The sequence below is a fragment of the Penaeus vannamei genome, chromosome 7 (genome assembly GCF_042767895.1).
Source record: "Penaeus vannamei isolate JL-2024 chromosome 7, ASM4276789v1, whole genome shotgun sequence".
Lineage (NCBI taxonomy): Eukaryota > Metazoa > Arthropoda > Malacostraca > Decapoda > Penaeidae > Penaeus > Penaeus vannamei.
The window spans coordinates 33961853-33973549 of NC_091555.1; the positions used below are offsets into that span (position 1 = coordinate 33961853).

At 36.3% G+C, this 11697-nt stretch overlaps 1 protein-coding gene across 1 annotated transcript in view; it reads right to left on the bottom strand.

Annotated features, from left to right (window-relative positions):
* Positions 1 to 1464: 1464 nt before the first annotated feature.
* The window catches only part of LOC113821242 (uncharacterized), a 10911-nt gene continuing 678 nt past the window's right edge, over positions 1465 to 11697 (bottom strand). The window contains exons 2-9 of the mRNA XM_027373728.2: positions 7153 to 7434; positions 6901 to 7004; positions 5513 to 5626; positions 5362 to 5392; positions 5033 to 5139; positions 2435 to 2545; positions 2219 to 2282; positions 1465 to 1951 (exon numbers count right to left, since the gene is read on the bottom strand). Of these exons, the coding sequence (XP_027229529.2) occupies positions 1772 to 1951; positions 2219 to 2282; positions 2435 to 2545; positions 5033 to 5139; positions 5362 to 5392; positions 5513 to 5626; positions 6901 to 7004; positions 7153 to 7434 (993 nt within the window). The 3' untranslated portion in view covers positions 1465 to 1771. The remainder of the gene's footprint in view (positions 1952 to 2218; positions 2283 to 2434; positions 2546 to 5032; positions 5140 to 5361; positions 5393 to 5512; positions 5627 to 6900; positions 7005 to 7152; positions 7435 to 11697) is intronic.

The window sequence follows — 11697 nt, forward strand, 5'->3', positions numbered from 1 at the left end:
GCGTTACGAAAAATGTGTATTTTATGCAAGTATTTGCCAAAAATTTGCAAAATACTGTACTCCAAATGATCTATTACATCCCATCTCCAAAAAAGAACTAGCCATGCCTCTGTTTAGAAGGGGACTGCAACACATTTTTGTTTAAAATTGTTATAGTAGGCTTAAACGCCGATGGGGCCATCTCTGCGCATCGGTATGAAAACATGAAATTTATTGGACGGTATTATATTTCTAACCACCACTTTTCCCGCGTTTCCTTCACAGGGGCACTAAATGTAGTCATGATGGGAAGGGGTAGGGGGGATATAAGGGGGTAGAGCAATTGAGTGAACTGCAGTCTATCTGTGACAAGGGAAGAAACGGGGATATTGTTCAAGGAAAACAGAGGAGGCTGCTGGAGAAATGGGAGAAGAATCCAGAGGGTAAGAAAGGGGGACTGGGGAAGGTGGTGAAACATCAGGAAAAATGTCTGGAGAGGACACTGTTGTGATAGAAATGGTTCGTGTGAGTATTCAAGTGGGAGTGGTAGAGAGGGTGGGGTATGTTGAGGATGGAACGAACTTGAGGATAGATATCTGCAAATACTTCAAATGTAGATGGAGTAGGAACAGAGGGATTGGGGGTGGATATCTTTAGGAAGTTTTGGATGTCTTCAAGGGTTTTTGAAGGGGAGTTGGGTGAAGAGAACTAAGAAACAAAGGTCCTCTTATGAGGAGATGGATATCTGAGGAACAGAAGAGGAGGAATGTGTAGGAGAGGATGTAGTAGGGGAGGGTGGAGTGGAACATTTAGGTTGCCTGGTACAACAAATAAAGTGAGGATGATGGGTAGGTATCGTGGAAGTGGTAGAGATTGGAATATCTGGATTTAGAATGGAAAATGAATAAGACTGGGGTATAGGGCGAGTAGACGTAGGATGGTTTAGGGTATAGGTAAGATATACTGGGGGAGATGGACTTAAGGCGAGCGGCCATCAGGCAGTACTCGATCTTTTGGATGGGGCCTGTCTGTCCATGTAACTACTCTTTGTATGAAGCAAGCCAAAACATCTTAAACTTTAGTTCCGAGATTTTCATGATGCTTTTACAATTAAATGTCAAATTAGATCATTCAAATTTCCGGGGATTGACATTTCCAATTCCGTTTGTTTTATGCAGTTACTGCATGTTTTTTCTAAAAGGTCTGATGTGCCCATACCATGTCTTTTTAGTTCTCAAAAATCTGCATTAAATCCCGTGGAGCAAAATGTTAGCAAACGGCATCTTTCTAGCCTTCTTGCATCACTTGCATCAGCTTATCAAGATTTTTTCAGACTTTGTGTAGTTCGTAAGGGCTATATTTTAATACTGTTGGCAGAATTTCCATCTCCCCAAAAATATTTCAATCTCCCCAAACTTTTTTTTTCTTCTTCTTCCATACTCACTTTGTAGACAAAAAAAAGGTTTTAGAAATTGAAGACACAGATAAACCAAAAAAAAAAATATATTCAGTCAAGACTTAACAATGTACAGTACAGTACCATTACATTTACAAATAAAATTTCTTATTACATTCAATACGTCTTGATATAAAGATAAGCATACTTAATTTCACATACCTTCCTCTCATTCCAGTTAAGGTATGATACACTAACATTCAGTACAGGTATAATTAATGAAACAAATGATACCCATTCACACATTCCACAATGTGATCTAAATTTATTTTATATTCTTCCTAGAATAATTCAACACATTCCTAGCACACCATTAAATCACAAAGCCTATATATTCTATTCATCATCATCATCATCGTCGTCATCATCCTCTTCATCATCATCATCATCGTCATCATCCTCTTCCTCTTCACCTTCAGCATCATCACCTTCCTCATCTGCCTCCTCTTCTCCCTCTTCATCATCATCATCATCCTCATCCTCATCCTCTTCTACTGGTGCTACTTCCTTCTTTGCCTGACGTAAAATGAATATATAAGAGTGATATAGCTGGTTCTCCTTAATTTCTGGGTATTAAATATACATTTGTATACCAAATAGCAAATACTCAGGATCCTTAAATCTTATTTTCAGTTTTTCAGCAAATTTTATACTGCTTTCATGAAATTCATAAAATCACAATGTGAAAAAAAAAAAAAATCAAGCAGGTTTACAAACCAGTAAGACTTTACAGTTTGTTACTTCAGGGTCAACAGAAGACAAGGTTAATACAGCATGACTTACCTTTTTCTTTGGGGAGGCATCTTCCTTTGTTGCTTCTGCATCATCATCTAAACTTCTTTTGGTTCTGAGGAAATGGCATTTTACATGTTATGACAAATATATTTAGAATGTTAATTTATAAAATCATTCTTATTTTATTCACCTTTGAAGAGATCTCTTCAAATGAGGGAAATATAGGCAGAAGAAAAAAAAAGCAACACTTCCATCATCACTTACTTGAATTTGTATTGTACTTTTAGTGATGTTCCGTCGCTGCATTTCATTTCAGACAACTTCTCCTTGACATCATTGGCTGCTTTTTCTGACCCAAATGACACTGTGAAGACCCTATCAAAAAATTGTAATGTTACATAAAAGTAATAACCATATACACACTTGACATTTGAAAAGTTGAATGCACTTTCTACATTCAAGTATAGTTTTTCCCTTATTCAACTAATTTCCATACAAATTATGATCTATAAACATTTAATCATATCAAAAATTAGGTTCTCTAATACACAGTTTCCTATACATCTATACATAAACATGTATTAAATGTCATCCTCACACACACACACTCTGGGGGGGGTGGAGGTGGGGGATTAACCGAAGGACACCAGGAGGGAATTTAAATTTATTAATTTATCCTACCCAAATATCTCCATATTACATACTTATGGGGAGTGTTTTTAAATTTCTCTAAGGATGAAACATGAAATATAATCCAATGAAAGAAAATAAAATATTCTAAATGAATGGCACATCATTGTTATCCATTTGTATACATTTTTTTATTTCTTTCTTTCTTTCTTTTTCTTTCTTTTTACGCTTCCTAGATTTTTGAGATTCAGAGAAAATGAAGGTTGGTCTCACATGTGAAATTTTATACGCTCTGAAAATTCTCATTTTTATCATATTTGATCATTACGTCACAAGTGCCGATTTTCTAAGGTAAGGTAAAAAATCGTATTTCTGTGGACATCAAAAACGGCTACCTTAAAAATATCTGGTGGCCATAAAAATTTCAGGGGAGACTCAGAGGCCTTAAACTCTTTGGAAATGCATTTGCCTCAATTTCAGCAAGATGGAAGATTTTGGCCAAAAAATGACCAAACAATCCCCTTAATTACAAGGCTTACCAATCTCACGTTTCTCCTTTTCCATGAATCTTCAAAAATATTTCTATTAGTTAGTGCTGCCATTACAATTACTTTCTAGGATGCATAACAGCTTATTGTCATTGCTGCTTTAAGTCTTGCAAATGCTGTTTTTATTACTGTTAAAGCTTTTAATTTGTTTTTGTTAGTATTAATGCAATGAGGTAAACAGGTGAGGTCAAGTAGGCCTCTTCATTGATTCCTTGGTGACTAGGCACTCATAAAACCATCTATGCTTAAATAAAATTGACATACACTACAGTGGAAAGCGCATATATTTGGCATTAAGGGATCATTGTACTTAGGACAGTCACATACTATTATCTAACCGCTACAAACCAGATGATGTGACTATCATGTCTAAAAATTTGGCTCTGAGGGGCAGTTGACATGAAAATGCTATCATGGGAAAATCTGGCTGTGAGCTCGGATGATGTGTACTTGTCCTCATGAGCATTTGGGTTTTAGGCCATGATGACAGGAATGACTTGCCATGAGTGCACAAAGCTCTTGGGAGTAGATTATAATCATTTAACAATTAGGAAGGAGCTTTTGCATTATTTCCACTGATAAACAAATGTGGAATGTACTGTCCATGTTCTGAATCCTATTCCTGACTGCAGTGACCTGCAGCACAGGTTGTATTATAAAAAAAAAAGAAAAACTTATTTTCATTGTACTGGGTTATATACTACCTAGAGAGAGGCTATGGAGTGTGAAAGGAAAACAGTATTACCATCTGGATAAAGCAAATCAAATGCAAATATAAACAGGAAAATGGCAAAAAAGCTAAAAACACTTGTGCAGAAATATATATATTTTTTCTAAATATATATATCTATATCTATCTATATATATAAAATATTTATATATTTTTTATATATATAAAATAGGGAGGCATAGTCTTGTCACAGCACAGAAGTATTCTTGCACCTGGCCTGGAAGCTGGACATCACAGTGGCCACTCAAAGTAAGCCTAATACCCATATTTTGGGACATGATGGCAGTGAAGCAACCAAATCCAATGGGTTAATGGTAAGATAGGAGTCCTCTATCTATGACCCTCTACCCTATCCTAGGACACCAAAGAAAGTGGTGTTCTGATGGCCTATTCCTAAGTGGCAATTATAACTGATGGGTAAATGCAAATGTATATACTAATACACATATACACATGTATGCATTCACACAAATGTGCAAGTAATGTACACCTATTACAAGCACACAAGTATTTGTATTAACCCATTGGCGCCGGGTGTCGCGTACGTATGTGCCATGGCTGTTGTGGACCAAACGCCGGGGGCATCATGCCATGCCCATTCCCACGCTACTGGCTCGTCGGAAGGAGGTTGTTTTTCTCCACTAGTAGCGGCTTCATTTATATGGTAAAGATTTTAGGCAATGGCACCTTAAGTGAAGGCAAACCTTCAAAATTTTAATATTTTTATAAATTATAGCAAAATAAAAGATTTTAGGTGCTATATGTCACTCGCAAACTGCGGATCGAGCCGGGCGCAAATGGGATACGTAAACTTGACAAAATTTTTACCCGTCGCTGATGGGTTAATTCATGCACATTCATGCAGATGTACACCTGTGGGGCTATATAGACAGAGTTGTCAAAAAAAAAAAAAAATGTCTATAGTCTCACATATCTTCCAAAAGTTTCACTGACCTGTGGAATGAAATTTCATTTGCATTCTTTCCGATCTCCATAAGCTGTTTGGCCTCCTTAGCATCAAATTCGCCCATTTGCTTTCTAACGAACAGGCTTTTAGGGTCCTACAAAGGTGAAAATAAATTACATTTATCTATTCTCAAATATATGACATTTTAATCAGTAAAATTCAATCAAAACAAAAGTTAGAAGTCTGTTTTTCTTATCAAAATAAAGGAAATGAAGAGGTAATTACTAAGAGATCTAACTTTATCCAAAGTGTATACTATAAACTGTGTACATCAAAAATCAAATTTATGTCATTAAAGATTCATCATTTAACTTACTATCTCTGGTGCCTCAAGTTTTGGTTCATTCCTAAAACAAGTCAGAATAAAAACAAAATGAGACATTGGAAAATAATTAATTATTCACTCATGAAATATATACAAATATGGGTCAGATTTAAAATTTCAAAAAGCAGCCTTTTTTGCTTACCTTGAAAAACAATAATCTACCTTACAGGTATTTCCACTTTTGAACTTCATTTTATTTAAAGCTTCTTTAGTTTGGTTAGCAGCTTCTTCTGTGTGGCAGTAAATATATAAACCTCTGGAAAAAAGAATATATATATATATATATAAATGTATATACATACATCTTGTGGTTCACAACTACATTATATATATTTCATCCATTCACAGACCAGTAGGGTTTTTTTTTATGGGGAAAGGGGGGGGGGGCATTACGGCCTAACGTCCATTTCCAATTTTTTTTTTTAATGCTCAGTGTACCATCGAGATCTTTGACTGACATTCCCCTCTGAATCCTAACATTGGTCTCCCTTTCCTTATCCCTTCAAGAAGCTTAACCCTTTAATTTGGATAGAGGGCTGGGTGACATGCTGTCAGGGAAAAATTTGGCTGACGGGAACATGCTGTCACAAGTATTTCAGCTGAAAGCTGAGGTGACAAGATTGACTCACTTTTAGTGTGTAAAGCCCATGGAAAGATTAAACTTGGTGGGTATTTAGGAAGGGGATCTTGCATTACTGTTATTAGTAAAAGAGTTTCAATTGTACAATCTAAAAGCCATACAAGTCCTATCACACTCACACTTACACTATAAATTTTCTGTTTCTGCCTAAATTTGGGGCTTTCCGCAAGTATCGCACACAATACAATTATATTGAGTAAGTTAATGGAAACAAGTCAATATTCTAGAAAATTACTATATATAATATTCACCATTATATTTCATTAAAATAATGTGCTATGTAAGTATTTGTATGGGCTGGGCCTACAAGTAACACATCCCAGGAGTCGCCACTGAAGTAAGCCTAATGCCCTGATTTTAGGCCACATGATGGCAGCATTATTTAAATCTATTTCATTAACGCATCCTTATTTTTCACAAGCCCAAAATATCTGGTGTTTTCAGGTTTTCCCCTTTTTCTTTGATTCTATTGCAAGACATATGTATAACACTGTAGTTGGATATCAAATAAAAATAGTAATAGTGCCAGAGCTTTCCTGTTCATATAGGAAAATAAGACCATGTGTTGATTTATCCACACTTGAAAAAGTGGAGCCAAGCAACATAGTGCCACCATGGGACTAAAAAAAATCACCCACAAAGAAGTGATATTCTCAAATTTTTCCAAGAGAACCATTATGGTAGTTAAGAGGTATTATGAAAACCACACCTTACTCAATTCACCAACATCAAAATTAAATCAAACAAACCTTGCATCCCATTTGCCATAAAATTTAGGTCTAGTAATTCTCAGAAATAATATACATTTCTAGTAAAGTTGTGTCCAAATATATTACTAATATATCTCTATATAATCCAATAAAATGTAAAAATGAAAAAAAATTGCTTACCTGCAAAATGTGTACTCTGATTTCTTTCCCATATCTAGTAACTTTTCAGTGGTTTCTTTGTTAAATGCTGGTGCTCTTATGTACAGACCACAAGGATCACATTCCTGTCAGGCAAAAACAAAAATAATGCTTAAATTTGAAATCATTTTAACACATCCAAAAGGTTTTGTAATTACTTATACTCACAATAAGAATTTGTAAGCCATACTTCCAAATGTCTCAAAAAAAATAATAATAATAAAAAATACTCACTGGCTTAGGTCTGTGATCCATACCACCCCTGCCCCCTCTGAAACCCCCTCTGCCTCCTCTGAAACCACCCCTGCCCCCTCTGAAGCCACCCCTGCCTTCACTGAAACCACCCCTGCCTCCTCTGAAGCCACCCCTGCCTCCTCTGAAGCCTCCCCTGCCTCCTCTGAAGCCTCCTTTGCCTTCTGCGAAGCCACCCCTGCCCCCACGGAAGCCACCTCTGCCCCCACGGAAGCCTCCTCTGCCTCCACGGAAGCCACCTCTAGGACTGCTATCAACCTTTGCCTGGAATAAATAAACAGATCATGATTGCCTTCAATTACAATAATTTATTATATATATATTATATATATATATATATATATATATATATATATATATATATATATCGTCATTTCACAGGATTTTTTGTGAAAATTGGCTCTGTCGCCCTGTCCTTAGAGTTAAACACCTCTTGAAAAGGCTCATGAGGCATGGCCCAATGTCACCCCGTAGGGAACAGGAAGCGTGTGATACATGTCAGGCTGGAGAACGATCATTTTCTTTCTGACTAGTATTTTACATTGTATAACCCTATTAGAGCATCAATAAAGGTAACTAATAGATAATTATATCATACATATGTAAAATGTAAAAAAAATTAAAAGGGAAAAGATTGTGATGTTTGGGTCCTTTACATTTTTAAGCACTGCATTCGCATTTTCAGTCCAATTTTGATATATGGCTCATTTTGCAGCTGATTAGTATATCTATTACATGCTGCAATAAGGATTTGCAATATTTTCATGTGCATCTTATAAGGTGACATTTTCAAAAATCCCTTCATAAGGTGTTGAAATAGTCGCCTTCGTAAAATATTCACAAAAGAAAAAAGAAAAAAAATCAACTAAAATTGGCTTCCGCATATTATAATAGAAAGATTGATCTATCTATAAATGAAATCAGAGTGGCTGTATTATTTTTTTGAGATTTTAAACATTTTTTTAAATGGTCAATGTAGGCCTATAAACACCCAAAATTACTGCTACCCTGCTACACTATATGAAAGATTATGAGAAACCGTTACGTGCTGGCAATGTCTGCAAGACTTAGGAATCCAGGTAGATGATAGAGGATTATGGTGTAGGAAGACTAATCTCATACCTTGTTTTGTTAATACCAAAATTATGAAAAGATGAGGGAAAACTAATAATGTCACTATCTCACCTCAAGTGGACGGGCAAATCCTTACGGGCACACTATGTCCAATATTAACATATTATAGCTCATTTTGTAGAAAAATAGCTGCTCTAACACAAATTTAACATGGCATATTATGTGAAGTGAAAATAATTAACCGTTTCTTTATTTCATGTTAACCCACCACTGAGGTATGTAAACTTTCTCAAATGCGCTGAACGTTTGTTTAGAAGTGACAACATCAGCGTTGATGACATAGACAGCAAAGATTGCTTGACATGGAACTACTGTCGATAGTGCAACTTCAGGTTTCATCTTTTACTATTGTACTATCATTTGTAAATACAATACACAGATAAAATGCCATTATTGTTTGAGTAACAATTAACTTAACTTTAATAATATATTAAAAAGATCTTAGGAAACTTGGGAAACTCATTTTTATTGTCAAGTTACTTGGTAATTGTCACCGATAGCGATGCACACTCCAAGAGACTTAAGTAAAAAAAAATTGATCTTTTTCTGCATGAAATCCAATGATTACATGAATTCTCAGCACTGTTTCTTATGCGAATGAATTGTTCAAGTACCATTTCTCCATTGACAATCTTGCTTTATTAGTTCTGTTAGTAGGGGAAGGCATGGATTATATCAGGGAAATGGGGTAAAACAGGCTTAAATTAGATTAATAACTATCAAAAATTTGCAAAACTAGCACAAGAAACAATTAAAATCGGCCAATTAAACTCTAAGATTTAAGAACTATGGGAACCCAACCCACCTTTCAACAAAACTATACAGAATTTCACACATTCCAACCCCCCCCCCCCCAAGATGCACTGGCAATTGTAGTGTATGGCTGCATACATCCCAACTCTAAGGATGTCATCTCCATAAATCTCAGCCAACACAAAACAAGCCGCCAGAGACTAAGTCCCCGCCCTGTGCCACATGCACTTACATCCTGCAGACATGTATATACTTTTTTTTTTTCTTTTCTTTTTTTTCCCCACCTGCGACTAAGTCCAGCAGGCTTTCTTATTCACCTTACATCTGTTCACTGCAGACGAATCTTTCCATGAGCAAAAAATCCATATTCTCGGTTGAGCCTGTCTACTGGGTCTACATTCCCCTACAACCATGAAACCAGCTTAACATAATCTAAGCTGCTGTGACTTGGCTCCACCCCAAAACACCCCCCGGGACACATTTTCTTCACCTCGGCATGTACAGCAAGATAGAGCTGCATTCACACCATAAAATAAACCAAATACCTTTATATCTGGAAACATCAAACTTTCATGCCTTCTTTCTACCGTCTGGAATGCTTCGATTTTAATAACTTCTTTTTGGCAATTGGCGCTCTTGATGGGCCCAGATACTAAACTGGGATAGTTACAGAAATCTATTTTAAATTCTTTATCACTGTATAGTCTTAAGATTAACCCAGAATTAACACAACACTGGAAATGCAACATTTCTCACCGGTGTTCAACCTCGAAATGAGCGTGCCAGTGAGCTGTCAACCTGGTGGCTGGTGAAAGGAAGGGTGAAACACCCGATGCACAGGATTCTAAATAAGGGTATAGATAAATCTTAAAATACACAAATGACGTATAACAACATTAATAAAAGACTTTAAAAGCATAAATGTGTAACAGGAGACACTGATAATTAGCAAAGTATTGTTTTGCCAAGCGCATAGTAACACATAGCAGTAATGAGTTACGCGGTCAGTGTTGTGTTATTCTAGACCAGGTAAACAAGTTGCAATTTAAATTATGTTCTATCCTACTATTTCTTCAGCTCTATAAGATGGCATTGTCTATTTCCCTCTATCTACGCACGTCAGTCTCTTCAACTTATACCAGTTACTTTAATTTAATCATGAGTTATTACATTAGTATTGTGCAACTGGAAAATTTAGTGTGTAACAATCAGAAATTGAGTAAAAAAAAAAAAGATATGGTATGGTTACCTTGACGTAAACTGAGACACTTTTTATTTATGGCAAAAGGTGCGCAAATCGAAAATAAAGGAGTAACACAACAAAGAGAGAAGATAGACCCATCTTTTACAAAGTCCCTCGCCATGCTAGCATCATGAATGTAAACAAAAGTATGACCAATTAACTCATTCTTGCGCTCTGATAAGAAGTTCATGTATTACTATGCCGTTGTCAAAACGATATTTGGCTAATTATCAGTGTCTGCTGCTCCACAAATATGCTTTTGAAGGCCTTTGTTAAAGTTGTTAAACCTCATTTCCATGTTTCAAGATTTATTAGACAGTGATTTAAGGAAATCAATCTGAAGCACCTTCTGCGCATGTTGCACATTTTCTGCCGCCAGGTTTGACAGGACAATTCCCAGGCAGTTGGTGACAGGAGATCGGCGAGAAATGTTTCGTTTTCGGTGTTACATCAATTCTAGGTTGTTCTTAAGACTATACAGTGGAAACGAAAGAAGAAAAAGACCTTAATAACTACCTCAGTTAGATTTCTGAGGCCATCAAGTGCCCCAAGTAAAAAAAAAAAAAGCGATCCACAAAAGACCGACCGTAAGCGAAAGAAAATTAACAGTTCGGTCTTTTGATATAGTATTTGGTTTAATGTTTATGGTATGGATGTAGCTCTATCTTGCCGTATTTACCGAGGTGAAAAGAATGCATCGTGAGGGTGTACTCCCCTCGGGCAGTAACGTCTAGTCATGGCACCTTAAATTGTTAGGTTAGGTTGGGTTATGGGTAAGGATGTTTTGGGAGGTTTGGAAAGTGTGAAATCCCGTAGATTTTGCTGAAATATTTGTTGGCTTCCCATAGAGTTTTTAAAACTCTGGCATGTCGGTGTGTAGACTTTCAAAGGTGGCAGACATGTCCGTAGAGCTTCATTAGCTGATTTTTACCATTTTTTGGGCTAGTTTTACACATTTCTGTTCACTATTCTTATTCAAGCCTGTTTTACCCCATAACTTCCCTGATATACTTCATGCCCTCCCCTGCTAATGGGACTTAACACATCAAGATTGTCTGCTGTGATTGCAACCGAAATGATCATCAGATTCGTTCTTGTCACACGAGAATAAATCTGATATAAATATTGTCTGGAAAGTCCCGACTGTCATTCCAGTGAAGTTAAACAAACACACTTTAATGTTTTTTTTTTTTACTGGTTTTCCTGTTATGCTGTGTAAGTTATGCAAAATCTTCCCAGAAATACAGTGCAATGCCTAGGCTCATACGCCCAATATTTTGATATCAGGAAGTACTGGTTGTCACTCATCAAGCAGTCAGATGTGATGGAGAACAACAACATTACAGCGCTAAACATCGAAGGAATATACCATTCTAAAAACAATTGTTTCAAAAGTC